Source organism: Ipomoea triloba, chromosome 6 (genome assembly GCF_003576645.1).
Source record: "Ipomoea triloba cultivar NCNSP0323 chromosome 6, ASM357664v1".
Taxonomy (NCBI): Eukaryota; Viridiplantae; Streptophyta; class Magnoliopsida; order Solanales; family Convolvulaceae; genus Ipomoea; species Ipomoea triloba.
The window spans coordinates 16438404-16463693 of record NC_044921.1 but is presented as its reverse complement, the minus strand read 5'-3'; the positions used below and the strand labels follow the sequence as shown (position 1 = coordinate 16463693).

The following is a 25290-nucleotide window of genomic DNA, read 5'->3' as shown; positions in this document are numbered from 1 at the left end:
AAGATAGGGGAAAAGATAGAGATAAAGGTAAAAGCAAGTCGAAGTGAAATCAAGGCAAGACCCCCCTTACTAGGAAATATTACTTCACATTTTATACTTTTGGTGATTTTGAGGAATTAAAAATGACTATTAATGCTGGTTATTGCCTTCCAGTTTTTGATTCTTAACTTCACAATCAAGACGTACTCTCAGCTCACTTGACCCCTCACACCAGTGCAGTTTCTTGTCCCAGGCAGGCTTCTATTGTCCTGTCCTCGTTCAAAAACGTCAAACAGTTATTCAAACTTTTGTTTTCTGGGGATCAGAGAAACTTCTTTTATCTGACGATTTCTTGGACTTTCTGGGTAACACATGCTACTCTCCGGCAACATCATATCTTTTCCTTCATAATGAAACCAATCTTAGTTTGCCTTTAATTTTATTTGTTGTTTTCTGGGTTCTTGACAAGTTTCTGTACAGTGTTTGTTTACTGTTGTTGTGCTCTTAGATTTGAATACATACATATATATATATATATAAAAGGATTCGTTCAGGTGCGGGAAAGGGTTTCCGTGCGGTTGTGCAGTTACGCACCTTAAGCATTACAATGGCGCACTATACAAACAAAGCATCTTAAAAACACAAACCACGCGCACCTAAAGCTTTAGGTCGACGTACCTTAAGTACACAAACCCCGCATCCACTATGGCATAAGATGCATTGTTTGCATCTTTTTCTTCACAGTTGTGACCCACAAAATTTTTTTCTTGTAGGAATAAAAACTAAGAAAAAACCCACCCTTATTGGTCGAAAAACCATCCAAATTTTTATTTATGAAGAAACCTCTCTAAAAATCACAAATGACTTTGATCTAAGATTAAGATAAACCTCCTTTTTTGGATTTTCTTGTATTTGAATATCCGAGAAAAATAAAGTCAAAGAAAAATATTCATTAGAGAGTATTATCATCATCACCACCACCATATTCATAATTCTTTACAAGATAGTATTCCATCATAGGAATTCAATCATATAACCACCCATTTATTTAGAATAATAATAGATGTGTCATCACACTATATAATCACCAATAAAACTTTACTTAACAATGAAGATTTAATTGTTACAAAAATATGAATTATTTAATGGTCAATTTTAACAATGAGCCTTTGATTAGTTGAAAAGTTTTAAAATCTTAATTTTAATAAATTAATAATTTCTTATGGACTTCTTTTTTTAACTTAAACTAGTATTTTCGCCCGTGTGTTGCACGGAATGAATTTGTTATAATATTTAAAGAATATTTGGATCAATATACAATTATATATATTATAACATCGAATATTATATAGCGCAATTGATGAAATTGATTGGATCGATTATGTTTTCTGATGTTTTCCTTTGGATTAGAACAAATAATTGTCCAATTACCCGGGCGTGGATAAATTTTTTTTATTATATATTGAGATAATAAAAATAAAGATGAAATTATAAAAAATTCTAATATTGAACGTGTACATTTATTTGATTATAAGATTAGTACAAAAATATTACTCAATTAATTGAATAATATATGACTTGTTTGTCTAAAATTATCTTTAAAAGATCTATAAGTAATATGACTTATATAATTATATTATGACTTATATAATTATATTATTACTAAAATAAATATGAGAAAATGAGAAATAAATTAATTGTAATTATTATAAAAATAAATTCAACGATCAATGCTTAACTTAATTATCATAATAATTATTAGGCAATTATTATTAGTCAATTACACTAATATATGTGTAATTATACTTTTATACTTTAAGTATATTCATTTTCCCCATATTGCATTTAGTTTTATCTTCCTCCTCCATAGTTGAATGAATTAATTTTGATTATTATAAAAATCTAACAACCCATGTTCAATTAATTTTTTTAAAGTTTAAATAACTTAGAGTTTTCAAAAGGAAAGTATAATTAACTATTAAAGTTTTTAAATAATTTTCAGTCAATTAGTAATATCCTTTTCTTTTCCCGATAAATGATTTTACTTTTATTAATAGTGTTGATACGTGAGTATACATATTATCAATTTATAGATATTAGTTAATTTCTATTTTACATTTTCTTAACAAATAAGCTTTATTAATTATTTGACCAATAAAATATTTCATTAATTGACTACAAAAGTTTAGGCGGGGAATGAAATAGGAGGATTTTACTTTTATATATAGTATAGAATATAGATTACGATCTTTTTATATTTTAAATCAATTAGTAATATCATTTTTCTTGGAATAATGGTCAAATAAACCACTGAACTACACACAAAACTGCAATTAGGCCATCGAACTCAAAAAGAATGCAATTTGATTCCTGAACTATATAAACTCATGCAATTAAGTACAAATTGACATGTTTTCCAAAAAAAAAAAAAGTCCAAATTGACCTGTTTACCTATAATTGTGATGACATGGTGGTTACTAATTTTAAAATAAACTTTTTAAATAATTTTAATTAAAATAATTAAATAATAATAATAATAAAATTTAAAAAAAAACAGACGTCTCCGCCAGTTCTTCTATTTTTTTTATTTTTTTTTAATTATTAGTGCCGATTGTTATGTGTAAATTAATATCAGGCAACCTTATCTAGGAAAAATGAAAAGAATTACGTAGTAATATTTACCTAATTTTCGTTCCATTTTTAATTGATGATGTAGAATATTATTATTGAAATATTTCCGTTTCATTTTTAATTTCCGTTCCTTTTTTAATTTATCTTTAATATTGTTTATAATATGCCTTTATTATTTATGATGTAGAATGTTTTCCTTTTTTAATTAAATTGCAATGATATGACCATTTCCTTTTTCATTTTAGTTAATTATGGATATTTTTTTTATTTACAGTCAATTATTAATATTCATTTCCTTTTATATATTCAATCAATTAGTAACATCAGATTCATTTTTAGTCGATTTTTTTTCCAGTTAATTAGTCAATTAGAATAATAGATCCACTGGTATTTTTACCTAATTTCTGTTCTATTTTTAATTAATGATGTAGAATATTATTATTGAAATATTTTCATTCTATTTTTAATTTACCTTTACTATTGTTTAAAATTTAAAATATGCCTTTACTATTCTTATGTTTTTATATATAGTATAGATTAATATTATGCTAATTATGACGTCCATGTATTATGAATAAGTATGGTAATTAAGGAGTATATATTATAATTAAATAATAATGTATATTTTTTTTTTGAAAGAAAACGTAGATTCCATTAATTCATAACATAAAACGTTTACATCAACGATCAATGAAATGGTAGACCATTCCTTACAGTCAGACATAGAAACAACTTTTCTAACTATGCTATAGAAAACTTGAATCGCAGACTGTTTCATAACTAGGAAGCTATGTTCCTTTTGAATCGCAGACTGTTTCATAACTAGGAAGCTATGTTCCTTTAAGGAGCTTAAAGCTTCATCAAAGATCTGGGTCTTCTCCTTTAAGGAGCTTAAAGCTTCATCAAAGATCTGGGTCTTCGTCATCATTCTTTTTTGCTCGCCTAGGATAAGATCAACACTTGCCGAAACCAAACTAAACGATTTATGCTAATGAAAATGAAATGCCCGTGAAAGTAACGAGAGGAAAAATGCTCGTGAAAGTAACGAGAGGAAAACATAATAATAGAAAAAATAAAAAGTGGATAAAGTCAAAGTAGGGTTGGGAGTTCAAGACTACCAACACAAACCCAATACCTACCTACTATTATTTTATTCAAAGGGAAAGAAAACCGAAGAAGAAGATCTGTGGCGGTGGTCGGAGGCGGACTGAACTGCGACGATGGTCGGAGCGAAAGCAAACGTAGAAGGTGACCAAAACCGCCGGCTCAAAGCTCCATTAGAGCTCCGGCCAGAGGCTGGCAGTGAAAGCCGAAGTTGAGCAGCAGAGAAAGGCGTTTGGTTTTAGAGAGAAAAGGGAAATAATGTATATTTTAATTTCGTTTAATTATGGACGTAATATGTGTATGTTTAATTTTATTTAATTTTATCCGTAATATATATGTGTATGTTTAATTTTCTTTAATTATGTCCGTAATATGTGTACCATTAATTTCTTTAATTGATTAGATAAAATTACGGTAAGTATAAAAAACCGTTTAATAAAAGTATAATGTTTGAACTAATTTCTCAATGACCATAATTATTAAGATTTTATTCCAAAGTAACCATTAGCATAATTTTATATGTGTAATAATCTGTGAATTGAAATAATTTACATAATTGTATGGACGTAACAATATGTGAATTAGCATAATAATACGTGAATTGAAATAATTATCATAATTTTGTTAATCTCCTCTAATTATGGATGTAATATGTGTATTATCAATTTCGTTAACTAATTTGATAAAATTTATATTACGAACAACAATATTAATTCATTAGTTGTCATAATTTTTAAGATTTTATTCAAAAGTAATCAAATGAAATGCACGGGTAATTGACATTATCTGAAGTAAAAATATATAAAATTATCGTAAGAATGAAATCTCTATGTTTAATGACCATAATAAATTTAGATGTTAAATATAGTGTAATTACCACGGATTATTTAGATGATAAATAGTATATGGTAATTACCTATATAGATTAGCATATTAAACGGATTAACATATGGAACAATGTTATAAAAAAGGAAGGAAGCCTTTTAAATAAAATATATTAGGAATAATATCAATTAAATAAAATATCATAGGAATTTCTCAATTCTATATTTATAATTACCTTTATAAACAGATTTAATAGGAAAATTTAGTTACAAACTTATATTAAGAGTTATGGATTATTATTATTATTATATTATTATTATTATTATTATTATTAGGAAAATTATATTAAGAATTTTAGATTATTATTACTACGGAGTATATATTATTATTATTATTATTATTATTATTATATTAACATAATAGATTTTAAATCGAGGCTACAAAATTTAATATTATTATTTCATTTATTCAAGTATAGTAATCACCATTTTTTAACTAATAAGTGTGAATTAGTATTGTGCAATTAATGATAAAGATTAATAATAATTGGAATCAACAATCAATGATACAATGACCCATGTTTAGCTTCCAATGCACCATTTTTTATAAAATGAAGAATTGGAATGGTAAAACGAACAATTGGAATGAATAATTGAGGATTTATTCAAGTATAGTAACCACCATTTTTACCAAATTACATAAGCATCCGTAAATGGGGAAGATCAAGATTGCAAATTCTACAATATATAGATGAGCATCCGTAGATTGTTAGTTATTTTGCACAGTACAACTAAAAAGATGGATAGTTAAATAAGGTATTATCATTCAAAATCTTGTAATACAAAGTTACAATACAATGTTTTTCCATTAGAAATTACCAATCAAAGTAATCTGATTAAAATATATAATTATAGAAAACATTTGATTGTTCACTACAATCACTCTGAAAATTGTAATTTTACATACGTGATACGCCCATGGCAATATTGGCCTAGCTACTTGAAACCTTATCAGCAAAAATTAAAGCATATTGAGCTGTTAAAATCAAACTAAATCACAGTACTATAAAATACTCTATGGAATGCAGACTACACCATAAGGATCTCCAACATGCAGAATGAATCAACTAAAAATTAAATCATATCGCATACCATAACAATTCTACGCGTGTTAAAGTTCGATCTTCGACTTCGTAGAATTACAGATTATATAGATCTCTAACTAATAGTGAGAGCACAGATATTGATACGTTGTGAGAGAAGAGTCATTTCTCATCATTATATAGTGGAGGATAAACATAATATGAAAGATTATTCAAAAGGAAAGTATAATTAATTTTAATTTTATGTAAATATAGATGATTGACATGTAAAAATTTTACTACAATATTATATAATTTTTTCATTCTAATATAGTTAATTACATGTCAATTATATAAATATATATAGATATATAGATATAGATATAGATTATCATATCACTAATCACCAATCACCAATTAATTAATTAATATCAATATCAATCTATATAAATATAAATATTAATATATAACAATATTACCATATCACTAATCACCAATCACCAATTAATTAATTTTTTTTAAAATAATCACCAATTAATTAATTAATATTAGTATATATTTATATATTATATATTAATATATTAATATTAAGAATAATACCATATACCATATTATCAATTATCAATTATATATCACCAATCACCCATCACCCATTAATATTAACAATATTACCATATTATCATATTATCATTATCATATATTACCATAATAATATTATAGGATGGATAATTAATAAAATAATAAATAAATAAAATAAATGATTTTACCAAAATACCCTTAAGTTTTGGGGGGAAAATTTGGGAGGAGGAAATTGTTTTTATATATAGTATAGATATAGATTATCATTATCATATATTACCATAATAATATTATAGGATGGATAATTAATAAAATAATAAATAAATAAAATAAATGATTTTACCAAAATACCCTTATAATAAATAAATAAAATAAATGATTTTACCAAAATACCCTTAAGTTTTGGGGGGAAAATTTGGGAGGAGGAAATTGTTTTTATATATAGTATAGATATAGATTGGGAGGAGGAAATTGTTTTTATATATAGTATAGATATAGATTTACTTTTCTTTTCTTTTTAATAAATAAAATAAATAAAATTTATGTATAATAACATTAAAAAAAAAACTCGATACAATGCCAAATGGACACTATAAAATTTGTATGTGAACACTGAATTTTTGGGAACCAGCTTAAAACCTCACAAATTAGTGGATTTCATCTAAAGCGTAACACAAGACAAAGCCATGTTTGGTAACATAGTTAATCTATCAGTCAATTTTGACTTGTTTAATTACTATTAAATATTTGATTTGGTTAAACAATCAATATGAATGTTTGATTAATTAACCTTTTATAACAATTTATTGTTTCAAAACGATAAAATTCAAAAAACTGATCAAAGTAACTTTTTTGATCAACTTTTAAAAAAATTATTTTATATATGTAATCAGATAATTCACTAATAATTAATTTATCAAACATCTTTTTAGAATCAACTAATGATATTAAGTACTTAAACCAACTAACCAATCAAGTAACAACTATTTACCAAACACTGCAAACTCAGAAAGGCTACTAATGTTGGCGTAGGCGGCTAGCGGCTAGCCAGATGCCAGAAGGAGACTAAACTAGCCCGTAAGCCGTAGCAGCCATATCCTCCAATTTCCATTTTTACCCCTCCCGAGACTTAACTAGCCAGCCCACCTTGTTCCTGCGGCTGCACACAATTCCTCAATTCCTCTCTCCCTCTACAGTATATACCGACGACGACTCGAAGATCTTTCTCTTCCGCCGATCGCCGCCGTGCCGACAGTTTGGATGCCAAGAAAATAGAGCATAATAAGCAGAGGCGATTCTTAGCTGATCTTAAATGATTACGAGGTCGCCTTCTTCTTCTGGAAGAATTAACATCGCGTCAAGCGCTAAGAAGCTTGATGTCGATCATCGTTTTTCTCTCCGCGTTTACTTCCGTATCGCTGATAATATCCTCAGACAGGTCCTCTCCTTCTATTACCTATTACTGTATCTATTTTCGGTAATTAGGTTCTTTTTACCTTCATAGGTATTGGAATCATATTTAGGGGGGTTAGGCTAGAGGGTTTTAAGCATATCTAAACGAAAGTTATAATTCCTTGCATAGAAGCTTTGTTTTATTCTTTGGAGTTTTTATTTCAGATGCTTATAGTTTGAATTTTTATAGTAGACGTATTTTTGTACAATTGCTAGTAAGTTGTTGCGGAACCGTTTGAGATTTTACCTAAGAGAAGTAATAGAACGTTTCTTAGTTTCTGAACTGTTCGATCAGGGCAGTGCTCGCACTGCTCCAGTGTGTCCAGTTCTTGTTATTTTCTGAGATCGACTTCAAATTGTTCTTGCTCAAATCTGATGGATAAACTTGTAATTGATAATGTATTTCAAACCCATGCTTCATAAGTGTGACTAAATCAATAGTCAATACTTTATTTTTTGGCTAAAATCCAGCAGCTAAACATGTAAATAATAATGAATAATGTATTTGAGGCTCTTGCTTTGCACGTGTGGTTACTGATAAGAACCTAAGGAAGAAAATAACTAAATCAAAATGCTAAACGGCATAACAATAAATTTATATAGAACTTTGATCCCAAAGACAGTAGGACACACTTTTATGAGATGTGGTGTCTATATGGTCTGATAACACTTTCCTGTTAAGTAGTCCCTAGAATACTGTGCAGTACGAATGTGCCTAAATGATAATTTTATCTACAAAAATATCTGAGAATTGCAATACTAATTCAGATATTATGTTTTTACCCACAAACTCATCTTTCCCTTGGGCCTTGTTATGAAAGAAAGGAAAGACTAGTATTGGTACTTGCTTGTAAGGGGCATGGGAAAACAATTAGGGCTCAATTAAAATCTCACTCTAGGAAGAGAAAATGAAAAAAAGAATAATAAAACAAGATTGAAACTTTAATAATACTAGTCAGTTAGGTTCCATATTCCGCCACTTTTGAGGATTCATATATATAGTTTTTTTCCATTCAATTAATTTGATAAAACTTTGCATGATTTGAAGTAATTCAACACATCTCATTTAGCATTTACATAATAACTAACTACGCCATTTGATTTGACTTTCCTTTGGTGTCTATTTATTTAGGCTGACATATTTCGAGAGGAGGGGAACATCATAGATTTATATGTTATGCTCCTCAGGTTCTCAAGGTGAGAAAGAAAATCACATGACCCAAATTAATATGTGACATTATATGCAGTTGATTTATTTTACAGCTATCTGGGTGTGGTAATAATAGGAACTGATTTTTTTTCAATGATTCAAATGCTTTGAATCTGTTTTAGAGTCCCATTAATGCACTTAGAGCTTCATATATTCTTTTGTTTCAGTTTGGTTTCTGAGACAATACCATGCCACCGGGATTACAGAGTATCTCCACAAAGCAACAAAATTTATCTTAGAAAGGTGGATCAACACTTGTCTCACATCTTTATATGAGGAGCTTTGTATATGTGTGTCAGTTCTGACAACTTAATTGTATCATTTGTAGAAATTGTTAAATGCAGTTGCTGAGCTTGAGGAACTGAAGCCAGGTGTTCAAAAGAAAATTGAAGAGCTGAACAGAAGAAGTACATATCAAGCAAATAAATGGAGCAATCATCATCAAAATAATCTTACTGGGCCACCACAAGATCTTCATCTTGTCAAGAAACAGAATTTTAGTAGTTATGGAACCAAGGTATACGTCATGCATCACAAAAATTGTGTTGTTTTGTTGTTCACAATTCATCCTGATCCTTAATACTTGCTCTTTGCTTCAACTTTTAGTGGTTGTTTAATTTCACCTGAAACCTAATCACTCTTCAAGTGTAACAAATGTTTCTGTGAGATGGTTAAAGAAAATATTTTAAGATATTTCGTCCTCTGAACCTCATTCGAGTCTGATTGAACTGTTACTAACAACTGGAAAGTTATCAATAGTTATAGACTTATAGCAAAGTTGGGTAGTCCATGTCAATGGCTATTTCTAATCGTGCTTAAATTTTCTTATTTGGAAACATCATGTTAGAATTCTTAGAGTGGTCCATTTCAATGGTTACTTCTAGTCATGCTTAGATTTGCTTATTTGGAAACATCACACTATTTCTAAGAGCTCTTAAATTTGCATATATACAAATACCTTGCTATTCTAAGAGTTGCCTTTGAAATTTTAGTTTTCATTGATGTTGCAATTCTAAGTCACTGATCTTTATTTAGTCTATATTGAGTTGAAATCTGTAATTGGGCTCCTGATTAAACATTTCCCACAATCCGGGACATTATAATTATGATAATGAGATAATCCAATCATTTACTTGGGATAATACTATGGAAGAATACCTTTTTAAAGATGTTCTGCATCTATCAGGCACCACCCTATGCTACACAAGAATACCTCTGCCAAGGTCCAAGGTCTCAACAGCTAACACTTGCCAAGCCGGTAGATGAACAGTTTCGCCGATTGTAAGTTTCTATAAGAAGAATTCCTCTATAATGAACTGATAGACTTTGGGCCATGTGTTCTCAATGTATTGTCACAATTTCCTACAGTTTTCATAAAAATTTGCTTTCTATTTTGATAGTTTCACTTTCAAGTATTACTGCATTATAGCACTTTGGTTTCAAATTTGGCCATTATGATACTCATTTAGTACTGGAAGTTGGAGTCACAATACTTACGAACCCTAAATTTGTAGCATGATTTCTTTTTGTGTGTCAATATAATATGCCATTTGTTGTTATTGTTAATTGTGTATATCAAAGAATTATCAGAAGAAAACTATTTCAGCAGCTAAAAAGAGCAGATGTAACACATATGCAAGTCTAGTGTCTCAGCTAAATTGAACACATGGCAACTTCTAGAATTGTTTGAGATCCTGACAATCTCATCTTTTGCTGCTCTTTGTTGATTCTCTATCTATGGTAGGTCAATAAGTATGCCCCGCCCGAAGGAAGAAACTCTGACCAGGCATTCTATTTTGGGTCCAAATGGACTTCGTGGGCAATGGCAGCCACCTCTTAGCAATATGGGGGTATAATGATTTCCATTGTATCTCCTATTTTATTAAAGGATAAAGGATAATCTCTAACTTCTTTCTACTTTCCTATGCAGGTGACTTATCCAACTAATATAGATCTCACTCCTGTTGAGATCCCAAGGTTTGGTTACTTTACTGAACAATCCCTCTATTTGCTTGGCAATTGAAATTTATCTGCATGTGAACCAACTCAACCAAGACACATGTAGTTGGCTCATGTTTACTACAGCATATTCTTATCCATGATGCAAATTAGTCTGTTTGACTATGCTAGGCTTTTATTGAACTTAAATGTGTTTTTTTTTTATTTTTAAATAAATTTCAACATCAATAGAGGGAATGGCCTCCAGCAGATTGAGGGAGATGGAGCTTTGATTAAGAAAGATGATAGCATTTCTTTGGAAAGACCAAAGCCAGAATCAACGATTCCAATTAACAATGACAACTCAATGCCTCGTGTTGAGGAACCCCCTTCGTTGATATCTTTTGAAACAGAAGAAAGCCCTAAAAATACACAAGTTACCCAACAACCATCTCCTTCTCCTATTCTTGCAGAAGTACAAGATTTGATCCCCCCACCTCAAGTGGTCAGACAACCATCTCCTCCTCCTGTTCTTGCAGAAGTGCAGGATTTGATCCCAAAATCATCACCCCAAGTCCCTGAGACAGAAGGGGGATTGGATAATCCTATGCCTGATAATTTAGTCCGCTCTGAAGAACCTCTGCAATTGCACATTGTAAGTTCTCTTATTTTGTACTCAACTTTTTGGTAGTGTCTCATTCTTAACATCATTGTTCCTGTGTTGTTTGTAGTTGCTAATCTTTATTTATTTATTTATTTATTTTATAGTCAACAGCTCTGATGGATAGCTTCATGAAGTTAGCAAAGTCAAACACAAACAAGAATTTGGAGACCTGTGGCGTTCTTGCGGGATCACTAGTCTGTGCAATCAACTTAAACACTTCTTACCTGTTTCTATCACTTAATTGATATAATCATCACCCAATCTATTGTTTCTCTCAGAAAAACCGGAAATTCTATGTCACGGCTCTTATAATCCCTAAACAAGAATCGACATCAGATTCGGTGAGTCAGAATTCTGCACTTTGTTTTTTTTTTTTTTTTTTTTTTTTTTTTAAATAAATTTTTTTGCATCAGGTTCTTGAATTACTAACATGTCTCTGTACAGTGTCAAACTACGAATGAGGAGGAAATATTTGAAGTGCAGGATAAGAGATCACTTTTTCCCCTGGGTTGGATTCATGTAAGTTTATCCTGCCTGGGTTCTGGTACTGATCAACTTCCTACTACTACTATTATTGTGGTCTCCTTACTTGCCTTCCCTGAATTAGTTCTTGTTACTGTTGGCTAAACTGTAACTTTAATTTCATATGTTTATACAGAGTAATTATTTGGTTTCATATGTAAATCTGTTGGTTATAAAGAAAGATGTTACCTATCCATTATCACACTATACCTTATGCATACTAAATCTAGTCCTCAAGCCTTGTAAAGAGGCTTCCCATTACTTTAGTTATATCGTGCTACTTTTCAGCTTTAGTAATAAATAAACTCTTATAGTACAATTATTCACAAGAGAGAGCAAGTGAAAAATTGAATAGGGTGAGTGACTGCAGTTTTTATTTTTATTTTTATTTTTTTTTGGTTTTTGGTTTTTGGTGGATAAGTATAGCGTGGATTCTTATGTAATTTGCTTCCAGCCTATCCTTCCTTTGTCAGTTATTCTTGTGGAAAATGATAAAGCTTGCTTGCTGCCTTCTATACATATATATGTACATATATATGTATGACTTTAAAATCCCATACCTTACCCTGCTTACTATTTGCACTTATTTTTAATTGAACTATTCCTGTTGTTCAGTGCTATGTATTCAGTGTTCAGCATTTCAGTTACTAATTGGCAGCAACTATACTTGGAATAAGTGAAACTATCATGTTTGAGAAAGAATTACTATACAGACTGATGTGCTTTTGCATATATATATATATATATATATATATATAGGCTTGCGTTCAGGTGAGAACTTGCTTAACGTGAGACTGTGCGAACAACTGCATGAGTGCACACATTCTATTACATGAATGCTCACTAACTACTCCCAGGCATGCCTGGATGACAGTGGAGACCCTGGGAGTAGTTAGTGTACATTAATGTAGTAGATTGTGTGCAGTCATGTAGTTCTCACAGTCTCACGTTAAGCATGGTTCTTATTTGAATGCAACTCTCTCTCTCTCTCTCTCTCTCTCTATATATATATATATATATATATATATTCAAAAATGTCCGTGGAGGTGTAAATATACCAACTATATCATATGCTATTGTAGTCTGGAATTGCAAAAAATTTAACCTTCTATTCTGATTTACTTTGCAGACACATCCCACACAATCGTGTTTCATGTCATCAATTGATGTGCACACCCAGTACTCGTATCAGGTTTGTGCTTCTCTTTCTCCCTCGCTTTCTTAAAACATACAAAGTGCCTAACTGTGGTGGGTAAAAGGAAAATATTAAAATACAAAATAAGGTAAACAAAACAAAAGAAGAGTGGAAATACCATCAATTGAACTGCCAGTCATTTCTTGGAGACTTTTCTGTGGATTAATCTCCTTAAAATAAATGTGATTTGACAGAGTTCTCCTTATTTCCTTAATTGAGGAATTTCTCAAAACCTTATTCCACCAGTTACATTTTGCCTCCAAATATTCTATTTGCATGTGCTGTGTCTATTGCAGTGATAATGCATAATATATCAAGGGGTAATGATATGACATTCCTGAATGCATATTTATTTTGCAGGTAATGTTACCAGAAGCTGTTGCTATTGTCATGGCACCAAAAGATTGCTCAAGGTAAATCTAGTCTCCTCTAGCTTGGCTTATTATTAATTTATTACTATTACTACCATTTGTATCATTATTATCAGTGTTGCAAAAATCCCGCCTAGGCGCCGGCTGACCGACTAGGGTATCACCATTTATGGTGGTCTAGGCAGCCTGCTGGCTAGGCGGCTGACGGCCGATTAGCTATTGGTTTTTTTTTTTTTTTTTTTTTATTTTTTAATTTTATAAATGGGTTATTTTACTCAAAACGACATCGTTTTGAGCGATATAACCCTAAATTGTTCAAACTCTGGATGTTTTTAGATTAATATTTAATATTTTAGTATTAACTATTAAAGTATTAAATAGTTTATAATTATTAGTCTTAAAAAAATTTAAACAAATTTTTAAAAATTAAAAAAAAAAAAAAAATACACAGGCGCCTAGGCGTCCCCCGGGTGCCTTAGTGATTTTTTCAACCATGATTATTATTGTTAATGCATATTTTACTCATTTAACTAACCTTAGAGTCTTGTTTCATCTGCATAGAAATCATGGAATTTTCCGGTTGACCAATCCTGGTGGTATGACAGTAATCAGACAATGCCCAAGACGTGGGTTTCATGCCCATGATCCCCCTGCGGATGGTAGCCCAATTTATAAACAATGTACAGATGTTTATATGAGCTCTACATTGAAGTTTGATGTTATTGATCTTCGGTGATATGCAAATCTCATAAAATGATCATTAATTTGAGAAAATATGTGTTACCGTGTCGGGACTGGTTGGTGTTCTATATAGCGTGAATACTTGGGATGTGTCCTGCATTTTGGAAGAGGAGTTCTATGTCTTGTTTGAATGTCCTTAATGTGGTCTCATATGATATTTCTTTGTCCCTTACAAGCTTACCAGTCAAATAACTTGTATAGATTGACGTTCTTTTCGACATTATTGCTTGTAAGTACAAGAATTCAAGTTTGTAATTAATCATTTTGTTTCAATACATCTACTTGAATCACAGATACTATTTTTGGAGTGTTGTTTTGTTTTCGTTCTAAAATCTTTGCTCCTTGTCATATTATGTTACTCTTTTATTTGATTATTGTGTAAAGTTTTTGTTAATGATTTAACAGCACGTTTGTTCACAGAATGAATTTTGAGGGAATAGGAATGTTATTTCATAGGGAATGAAATAGGTAAGGGATAAAACATGAATTATATTCAATTGTTTGGTTCGTTGAACTAATAGACTTTAGAAATTGTATTTCACTATTTGTTTGGTTAAAGAAATAAAAATGGAATAAGTTTTTAAAAGACATAAATACTCTTATATAAAATATATAATAATAATAATGATTATGAATATATATATATACTATATATATATATATATATATATATATATATATATATATATATGTGCGGCCATCTGGGTAGGGTTCTAGTGAGACCACTTGCTTAGGTAAGATCGTGAGATCACATCTTGTGCATCCATTTAATACTTTTTAATGGTCTAGATTGATTGACAGACACACACTTTGTTCGCACACATTTAATTACGGTTCGCACACACTTCAACTTGGAATCTTAATCAATCTAGACCATTAAAAATTTTTGAGATCAAATCTTGTACATCAATCACCGTTTGCACACATTTAATCACCGTTTGCACACATTTAATCACCATTCGCACACATTTTATTACTGTTCGCACACACTTCAATTTAGCACATTAAATCAATCTAGACCATTAAATTATTAAATGGATGCACAAGATCTGATCTCACGATCTTACCTAAACAAGTGATCTCATATGATCCTAACTCGCGGCCATCTGCCCCATGTGGCCGTGCGACTAATTACAACCCATTGGATATCACATTGATAAAGACTCCTCCAATATTTTCGCACACGTTCTCCTACCACGCAAACTACAAGGGTAAACTCGTCATAGGGAACCGGAATAGGGCGAATCACATTGTTGTGTGTTTTATTTGTGTAGTTGGTGCATTATTGGACTTACGTTTGTGTATTTGTAGATTCTTATTGGTGTATTGATAATAGTTGAGTTGAGTTTGGTGCATTTTAAAATTAGTCTCTTTGTTGTGCATATACGAACACTTGTTGTGCATATTTATGCACATAGTGGTGTATAATATGATAACTTCTTGTGCTTTAAATACGGGTAGAAAACTAGACTCTTGTGCATTTGTGTGTATATAGTTATGCATTATTGCAGTGTTCTTGTGCTTTTACACGATAGGAGCTAAATCTTAAAATGAATTTGATAGTTGTGCATTTTTGAGCACTTATGGTGCATTTTATATTTAAATAATGGTGCATAATTTGACAATCTGTTGTGCTTTAAATACTAGCATTACTAGGTGAAATTTTCATTGTTAGTTTTAGCATTTCTAGACCCTAATGGTGCATTTTCATGTGCTTGGTGGTACATAATTTGATTATACTCAGTAATAAACTTTGATTGTCTATCATGCACGTAAAACACATCATAAAATTACCAAAATACCCCAACTTAAGAAGCGCAACTTAAATTTAACAAATATAGAGAACAATATGAAGCCGTTGGATGCAGCGGATTAGACGATGAAGATTCAGTCGCACGATCGCACTTGACGTGATGACTGCATTTGAGCGGATTTCTATATATATATATATATATATGAGTTAATACAAGCCAAGGTCTATTGAGTATAGTGGTTTCACCACCTATAGTCCTAAACTTTCAAATCGACCCTCCGTCATCCTCCTTTTTTCAAATTTAACCTGCCCTAGTCCTCCTGTTAGTATTCGAGGCCTGAGCTATGAAATGTGAGGGCAAATATGACTTTTCATAATTAGTTAAATGAGATTTCCAATTCGGAACCATGCCTTTTCTCCACAAAGGTGTCGAGGTGTTCAAGCAGGTGGAAGGAGCTTCTAGGGTTAAAGAAGCTGTACCAAAACCGCAATGTCAAGGATGATAATATCAAAATGACGTCGCCGCCGCTGTCGTCTCCCTCACAGACTAATAGCAGCCATAAATCTATGAAAATTTTCCTTCAGCACTGTTCAAAATCACTGAACTCATCAATTGACAAATCACTTAGCTTTCCATTGCTCAAAATCACTGAACTCATCTTCCTCTTCTTAACAAGAAAACGACGACCTCCCTCGCATCTCTCTAGATTCAGAGAAGGCCATCAATCACTCTCGCAACCCGATCCAAAACATCAACCCTTAGAATTGGAGTCTTCGCGAACAGTCCGCGGATGAACTCTTCAAAAGATAAAATTGCCCCTCCCTCCCTAACCCTAATCCATTTCGCATTGAACCAATTAGATGATGCTCAAGATATGTATGTGTACGAGATCAACGAGTGTGATCAAGGCAGTCCGGCGTATCTCCAGCTAAGCTACAAGAAGGTCAACTCTCTCGGCGATCTGGTTCCATTCACCAACAACGTCTATTCCGGCGCAGCATCGGCCTCGGCGACTCTGCCGCATTGGGGAATACGAGCACCCGAAGCTGTCATCGCGCAGGGCGGAGGGGCACTTCGTAGGTAGCAACACAGGAAGCTGGTTCTGTCGCAGGTCAAGTTGCACTACTTCGGGAACCGCTCGCAGAAAACCGGCTTCGACTCCACGATCCCCTTCTCGCCGCTGAAGTGGGTGCTCGTCATAATCCTCGTTGTCCTCATCGCAATCCATCTTTGAAATGGATTAGGTAGGGCTATATTTTATTTCTGAGCAAAATGAATTGTTTTGGCTGGATAATAAATGAAAAGACTATTTTACCCTTGCATTACACGACTTAGACGGAAAATTTTAACGGAAGGACTACGACAGGTCAATTTTGAAATTTGGATGGTCGATTTGAAAGTTTAGGACTATAGGTGGCGGAACCACTAAACTCGGAGGACCTTGGCTGGTATTAACTCATATATATATAAATTTAGTTCTCGTGCCGTGGGGTGTCTCCTGTGTGGTTGTGCGGTGGCTTTAGGTGCATAATTTTCTTCTTAAAGTGCGTGATTTTCTTTCTTAAGGTGCGTTGCTTTTCATTCTTAAGGTGTGTGATATGTATGATTAAGCTGCGTGAGTTGTTGAAACTTAAAGTGCGCCATTTTAAAACCTTAGGTTCGCAGTTTGTGTTCTTAAGATGGGTGATTTGTGTACTTAAGGTGCGTCAAGCTTTAGGTGCGCGTGATTTGTGTTTTTAAGGTGCTTTGTTTGTGTGTTAAGGTGCGTGGTTTGTGTACTTAAGGTGCGCCATTGTAATGCTTAAGGTGCGTAACAGCACAACCGTACGGGAAACCTTCTCCGCACATGCCAAGTTGATGCAGCCCTGTTTCCACAAGAAAACAAAGTCACCTTTGGTGCAGTCATGCTCTCCGAAGATGGTTCCTTTGTTGCAACCACTAAATGGCCCGATCAATTGTCCTCAATCCCCAGCCTTGGCAAAAACAATAGGGTGCAAAGAAGCTCTTTCCTGACTCAAAGTTGGAATATTAGAAGGGTGAAGTTGGTAACAGACTACTTGAACACGGTTAATGAACTGCAAAATTCTACAGCCAATAGAACTCACTTAGGCTTTATTATCCAAGATTGTACCAATCTCATGAAGAATTTTGACTTTATCACTTGTTCTTATATAAGTAGGTCAATGAACCAAATTACCCGAGAAGCTGGCTTTCAGCCTTTCAGCTTGACCCAAACTTTTAGGACCACGTCCCTCTCGTTTGTATTGTACCTTTCTTCCTCTCCATTTAGTAATAATATTTCCCTTGTTTGTCAAAAAAAAAAAAAAGTACTAATAATCGAATTAGGCCTAATACCATTCAGTAATTTGGGCCACACTTGTGTTTTTGTTACAATGGACTTGTCTATTGATTTATATCTATTATCTTATTGGGTTCAAGCCAATAATCTTGGATTAGGGTTGTTATGTCATAGACCCGGGTCCACCTTACAAGCTGGTGGACCCGATTTATATTCATAATTTTTAAACTCTATGTTCACAATTTTAGAACTTTATATTCATAATTTTAGATCTTAGTATACAAAATTACAGAACTCAATATTCGCAATTGCAAAACCTTATATTCACAATTTTTGAAGTCTATATTCATAATTTTTGAATTCTATATTCACAATTTCATAACTCTATATTTACAATTAAAGAACTCTATATTTAACAGTATAACACAATTTTTGAATCTTTATTCACAATTTTTGAACTTTATATTCATAACTTTTGAACTCTATATTCACAAAATATTTCAACGCGTTTTGTACTTGGGACCATAGCATAATTTGCCCTTGTTGGATTAATATTGTCATTTTTCATAGCTTAGGCTTACATCTTTGGAATACTCGAAAAGAAAATTTTCTCTACTCTCCCCAATCTTCCTTTGCCTAAGCTTCTTGTTGTGCATTTGTTTTATTTCTTCCAAGTGTGGAGTCATATAATATACAATGTAGTTTTCTATCGTTTTTTTTTAATATCAAATACGTCATCGAATTACACAGTTAAAAAAATGGTGTAATTAACCCAAACAAGTTAAAATTTACTTATGCTTAAATTACTAGTTCTCTAAGTTAATTGCATGTGTCATTTTATTATATGTATAAAATTTACTAATTAGGTTATCACTTCTGTCTTCATTGCCAACGTAATTGATATTTGAAGTAAAAATTTCTAGCACTGTGATGGACCTATGATGGGGATGTTAAGGTGTCCATATAGCTGTGTGAATTATGCATAGTATATTATTTATATGTATAAGATACATTATTTTTTCATGTATATGATTTATTATTTATGCATAAGATACATTATTTTTATACGTAATGTTAAATAATGCGTACAAAATAATATGAAAACGACTTGATAGTTCATTATTTATATGCATAAGGTTCATTATTTGAGCATGTACAAACTTATTGAAAGTTGATTATTTAGACATATATATTCTAGGCTCATTTTTGTTGTATTCATTATTTGTAAATGATAGCTGGACTTATTCAACACACCCGGCCACACCCTTGATTTAGCAATCTAATATTCAGTAAATCAATGTTCATTATTTGTATGCAGAAGATTCATTAAATATGATGGATTTTATGAATGGCTTGGTTTGAACTGCTACTTTGAAGATAATTAAAGGAAAAGAAGTGTATATATTATAATCAAGTAATAATTCAACGTAATTAATTGTACAAGTACGTACTACAAAATATATAATGTAGTATCTGTTCGTAGCTACTTTCTCAACCTACTGAAGCACATATTATTTAACATAGACCCACATATTTATATGATGTTGTGACAATATATATGGTATTTGATTACCTGTTATTGATTGCAATCTGTCAGAAACCATACACAAACATGACACTTCTAAGTTTCATTTTTCTGATGCAGCCAAACGTGTCCTTACAGGTTCCCACATCGTTCTCAAATAAGTAACATATTCCCTTAATAATGTGGTAGTTCAGAAGATTGCTCGCTGGGCTTGGTAACTCGGGCCTGTGACCCGAGTGGGAGCAATAAGACGGTGGAACAATTGAACTTGTCTGAAAGGTTGAGTTTGGGTTGCGATCTTCTGACCCGCCCGTTCCAAGTAGTGAGTTGAGCCGTGGATTCTTTGCGAAGGTGGCGGGGTCACGACCCTTAGATTGGAGGGCACCGCGTTAGGCTAGTTTCACAGAGCAACGAAAACACACCTAACGGGCTGTCCAAATTGAACCACCATCTTTTTAATTTTTCATTTGAAGCTAATTATTTTGAGATATATTAACAAGAATCGGGCATATTATACAATTGATTATTGATACATGTTCATTATTTTAATATACTAGCTATACATTCATTTTTAGTAAATTACATATTCCTATCTAAGGTAATACACTACAAATAAATTAAACTTGTATGAAATTTAATGAACTTATGATACAATATAGATATATGAAAAAATGGATATGCAATATACTTATATACTAACAATAAACATACATATCAGTAATCTACTTTGTAATGTGGAACATGGTTCAACGCATAATGATTGATTACATGGATAAACATTTTTCACCAAAATCTTTCACACTACTCTACATGATGACAATATATAATTCTTAATCCAAGATTTTGGTAAAAATTTTGATCCGTGTAGCTTTATCTCATAAACAATAAACTTTTTAGGATACTATAAAAATCCTCATAATATAATTATAGACAAAATCCATAAATAAAGAATTGGTGACATTCAAATATTAAGATTTAGACGAAATAAAAACTCAATCTCAAATAGCTAAAAGAATATTTCTCCACCTACCAAAAAGGGGATAAATAAATAAATAGAAATGTAATTTGTGTACAAATACAATGTCATTTCTTCTTCCCCAAACTCAATATCAGCCAAACATTTTGGAGGATGTAAATCACAATAACTGAATAACTCTATCAACTATCAGGACATAAGAGATAACTCAGTAATTCAAAAGATATGAAAAACTATCAATGTATAAAGTGATCTGCCTACTTCAGATATAATCTCATTTCTTAGAATTGAACATCATGATTTTGGGACCAAACCTCATTAGCCTATCCAAAGCAAGGGGAGTAAACTTCCTAGCAAACAAATGGCAAACCCTACTCTCCCTCCCATTGTACACACATCGGCTACCGTTCCTCAACCTCCGCAAGAAATCAACGGTGATCTCGTACCTCCCAAACTTGGAAGGGTGGGGCCCCTGCTTTGACCAGTCAACCCAGGTCAACGTCCGGTTCCAATTCCTATCCGGAGACACCATGGTCACAAACGTCGGAATGTAATGCTCATCGGAATAACACGACGGCCGGCAAAACCGCTTGAATAAATTGCAGTATTTCTCGTCGGAGATGATCTGGGCGGCGAGCTCCCGGTCCACGGCGAACCACTGGGACCCCTTCCGCCACTGCTGGATGGTGATCCAGGGCCGCATACGGCGGTTGTAACGGCCGCGGCCGACCGCGCCGGGCTGGTCGAAAGCCTCGACGAAGGTTTTGTTGGTGTTGATGAGGTAATCGTAGACGGTGGTGAAGTTGAAGAGCGGTATGCAGGCTTCCGAGAGGAGAACGAAGCGCTGGTTCGAGGTATCGAGCAGGGCGTTGGCTAGTAATCGCCGCTCCGCTTCGATCATGCTAAATTTTCCCCATGCTACGTTCTGCATACATGCAATTATGAACAGGTTGAAAAAGTAGTTATAAACAGATATTGCATTGTAACAGAGTTAATAGTAATAAAAATTCAAAAAAATGACAAAAACTTGTGTAAGACTGTCTCACCGTGAGACGGGTTGGTTATCGAGTCAAGATGTAAATGTAGTACTTATATGCACAAATGTCATACTAATACTAATGTAATACTAATCATGAATAAAATTTTTGTTATTTATAAGGGTAAATGTAATACTTTTAAGGGAAAATACAATACTTTTACATCTAAATTTAAAAGTATTACATTTTTCCTCAAAAATATTATATTTTCCCTTATAAGTAAGGAACACTTGTCAACATTACTTATGAAAAATGTATTACTTTTTCCCTTAAATATATTACTTTTTCTCTTATAAGTAACAAAAATTATATTCCCGATTAGTATTACATTTGAGCATATAAGTATGACATTTGCATGTTGTTGCGACACGACCCGACCCGTCTCACAAATAAGGATCCTTGAGACGGTCTCAAGAAAGTGTGACCCAAGGAAAATGGGTATAGTAGAGGGCCTATATATGTGGGATCAGATATATCAAACTAAAGAAGAAAGGAATTTGTTATAATTTAGTGTTGGAAGCAAATACAAGAATGTAATAAAAGGTTATATATGTCGACAAAAGGAGTAGAATGAAAGAAAAGTACAACAAAAAAGCTCCAAAAGTATCTTGTTTATGAAGGCAACAACGGTGGAAAATGTTTCAATTACTTTGACAACTAAAGTACTTTTTAGAACATGATCACAAAGCATGCAAAACCTTTACATTACTATTTCACAAAATATTTCCCTTTTTTTTAAAACCCAAATCAACTTCATTAAAACACAACCAAATCAGAAACAAAACTTGGCGGGACAGAATCCCACACAGAAAATATTTCCCTAATTATTGTAAATAAGTTTTATATAAAATATATTTTAGCGAAACAAAATTGTAATTAACTCTTCTTTATACTTAAAATTGTTTTAGCTGAATGGTTACCAGGGCCGATTTTTTAATTTGTGTGGCCATGTGCTGGTAAATGAGTGAAACCCTATCAAAGTATAAATAAACTGCGAATTGAAGAAAAATTGCAAAGAGAAAAATACAAAAAACTTAATTTTGGGCTAATATAATCACAAATACATATACTAACTATTAAGTCAGGGCTGGACTAGGGGTCCCCAAAATTTTGGATCCCTGTGTTATTGCACATCTTGCATGCCCAATCCGGCCCTGATGGTTACTTGCAAATTGGTTTATCATACCATTAGTTAATAAAAGTTCACACAAAAAATCGAATATAAAAAGATATCTAATAGAATATATATAACATGTTAGGTAGTGAATATTATGTAGGAGAATGTAGCATGACATACAATATTTAATCAAAATTCGTATTAGTTGACTTCAAAATTCTGCTGAATGAATACTACTCTAGTTGACAAAGCCTAATTATTAAACACTCACTAAAACACTACTAATCACTATGATTTAGGAAACATTAGCGTAATGTTTACACAAAATTAAGTGGTTTTAATGGTTGTGTCTAACGTTGATTTTAAGTTAAGATAACGCCGTCTTAGGATGAGAAAAAAAAAACCCTATTTTGGTTTAAGATTCATCTGAGGTGGTTTTATCTGTCTACTTGGAGAAAGATACGCCTATGATTGCAATATTTATAGTTGAATATAATACATTAACAGCTGATTTAGTTGACAAATATATATTCTTCCAAACCCAATTTTATGGACTGATCTAACAAGTTCAGTCTTGACTCTTGACCAGGAAAAACTACATACTTCTAAAATTAGTTGACAAATATATATATTTTTCCAAACCCAATTTTACGGACGACATAATTCTAAAATTTATTCTTTTGGATGACTAGGGAAGTCGCAATTATTGTTTTAATGACAAGAAAATATGAAATCATTACTGGAAGGTGTGTTAGGTAAGTTTAATCACACTAATTTGTTCATAACTGACTAACCAACTAATATGTAGTGTGAATGCACTCTGGTACCATTTTAAATAAGTAATCACAGAACTAAATCCTGTGGTGGAGACAAAAAATATTGAGAAACTATAGAACATATACTGCTTGTAAAGAATCAGTTGATAGTTGAACTTGTAATCTTAATTGTTGTTAGCAATTTAACGAGTTGAAGTTATTACTAGAGCAAAAATACTACTTAGACTCCAGAAACATACTCTAAACTTTTACTTTTACTCCCAATAAATGTTCAAATTTTATTAGAGAAAAAAAAAGGTAATTAATAATAATCATGACCCATATATTAAGACTAGAGGGTGAATGCGATAGGCGCCTAATAAGTAATTATCAATATTAAATACTGTAAAATTACAAAATTAATAAACTTACCTTACTCGGAATCCTTCTGCCATGGAAGATGGGGCCCTCATGAGGCGCAACTCCATTGAAGGATGGCTGAGAATGAATGTATATGGAATAAAGCCCTTCATAGCCTCTGAAGAAAAGCTCCCAGAATGGCGCCAAAGGCAAGCTTTCCCTAGCCAGGAACATAAAGGCGATCTTCGCCGGCGTTTTCCGGCCCGCCGTCGGAACCATGGACGCCCTCCGAATCAGCTCCGCGTCGTTCAAGCCGTGCATTGCGGCCGTGGGCGGGCCGATGTGCTCCTTTAACCCGGCCCGTTCGGGCTCCGCTGCGGGCGCCGCCGCCGCATGCGACGGAGACGGGGGCAGTGGGAGGGTTCCGGTGAGTTCCGGCGCCGGAGGTAGATGGGCGGCGTAAAAGTTGAGGGGTAAAAAGTTAGTGGGAATATTAATTTTGTGTTTGAGGTAAAAACTAAAGGAAAATCCAAAGACTAAACATGAAGCGAGTACGAGGAAATAAACAAAAATGGTATTTTTTAGGTACTTTTGTGATGTGAAGAAGAGGTTTTGTGTTATTGAGAATGGCTGGTTTTGATAATTCTTCATTATTTTTCTTCTTGGGGGAGAAAGAATTTTTGGAATTGTAGGTGTCCTAAGGGTTTTGAGATTGCCTTCTTTTCCTGTTGTGTGTGTGTATGTATGTATGTATATATATATATATATATATATATATATATATATATATATATATATAACTAAATCAAAGTCTTGGAAAGGACGGTATTAATGGGGCTACGTTCTAATTTCTATATATGATTTAATTTACAACTATTAGGGTTCGTTTCCTAATTGGTTTAAACGTTGAAAGTCTCGTCACTATGACTTTCCAAACAAAGAATATATGTCTATATAACTTAATAATTTGAGAGCAATTGGTAAATAGGTTATTAATGTAATGTAAAACTTTGTGTGAGACTGTATGTCTCATATATTAGGATTTTATGTATCTGAGTCATGTTAGGATTATCTATCATAGTCTTCCTGAGACTCCTTTTCCTCTTGTATATATATTTCATATCCCTATAACTATCATACTGAACTGATTGAACTCAATTTATACAAATATTGTG

The 25290-nt window shown here is 32.4% G+C and overlaps 2 protein-coding genes across 2 annotated transcripts; one reads left to right on the top strand and one right to left on the bottom strand.

The window, feature by feature from the left end:
- Nucleotides 1-7349: 7349 nt before the first annotated feature.
- Nucleotides 7350-14603, top strand: LOC116022547 (AMSH-like ubiquitin thioesterase 1). The gene is made up of 14 exons (XM_031263294.1): nt 7350-7637; nt 8784-8848; nt 9029-9104; nt 9190-9378; nt 10048-10142; nt 10606-10711; nt 10792-10838; nt 11052-11454; nt 11568-11657; nt 11742-11804; nt 11908-11982; nt 13115-13177; nt 13541-13593; nt 14113-14603. The coding sequence occupies exons 1-14, from the start codon at nt 7512-7514 to the stop codon at nt 14285-14287; spliced, it is 1626 nt and encodes a 541-aa protein (XP_031119154.1). The 5' UTR covers nt 7350-7511; the 3' UTR covers nt 14288-14603.
- Nucleotides 14604-20877: 6274 nt separating this feature from the next.
- LOC116023318 (glycosyltransferase BC10-like) lies at nt 20878-24758 on the bottom strand. The gene is made up of 2 exons (XM_031264308.1): nt 24188-24758; nt 20878-21771 (listed from the first exon to the last, which is right to left on the bottom strand). Exons 1-2 carry the CDS (start codon nt 24434-24436, stop codon nt 21121-21123), a joined length of 900 nt encoding a protein of 299 aa, XP_031120168.1. The 5' UTR covers nt 24437-24758; the 3' UTR covers nt 20878-21120.
- Between the last annotated feature and the right edge of the window lie 532 nt (nt 24759-25290).

Excerpts from the sequence above, each read along its gene's own strand:
- LOC116022547 (XM_031263294.1), top strand. The coding sequence starts at position 7,512 with ATGATTACGAGGTCGCCTTCTTCTTCTGGAAGAATTAACATCGCGTCA. Across the intron at positions 7,638-8,783 it reads CTGATAATATCCTCAGACAG|GCTGACATATTTCGAGAGGA; the intron begins GTCCTCTCCTTC and ends CTATTTATTTAG. Across the intron at positions 13,178-13,540 it reads ACACCCAGTACTCGTATCAG|GTAATGTTACCAGAAGCTGT; the intron begins GTTTGTGCTTCT and ends TTTATTTTGCAG.
- LOC116023318 (XM_031264308.1), bottom strand. The coding sequence starts at position 24,436 with ATGCACGGCTTGAACGACGCGGAGCTGATTCGGAGGGCGTCCATGGTT. Across the intron at positions 21,772-24,187 it reads GCAGAAGGATTCCGAGTAAG|AACGTAGCATGGGGAAAATT; the intron begins GTAAGTTTATTA and ends GCATGTATGCAG.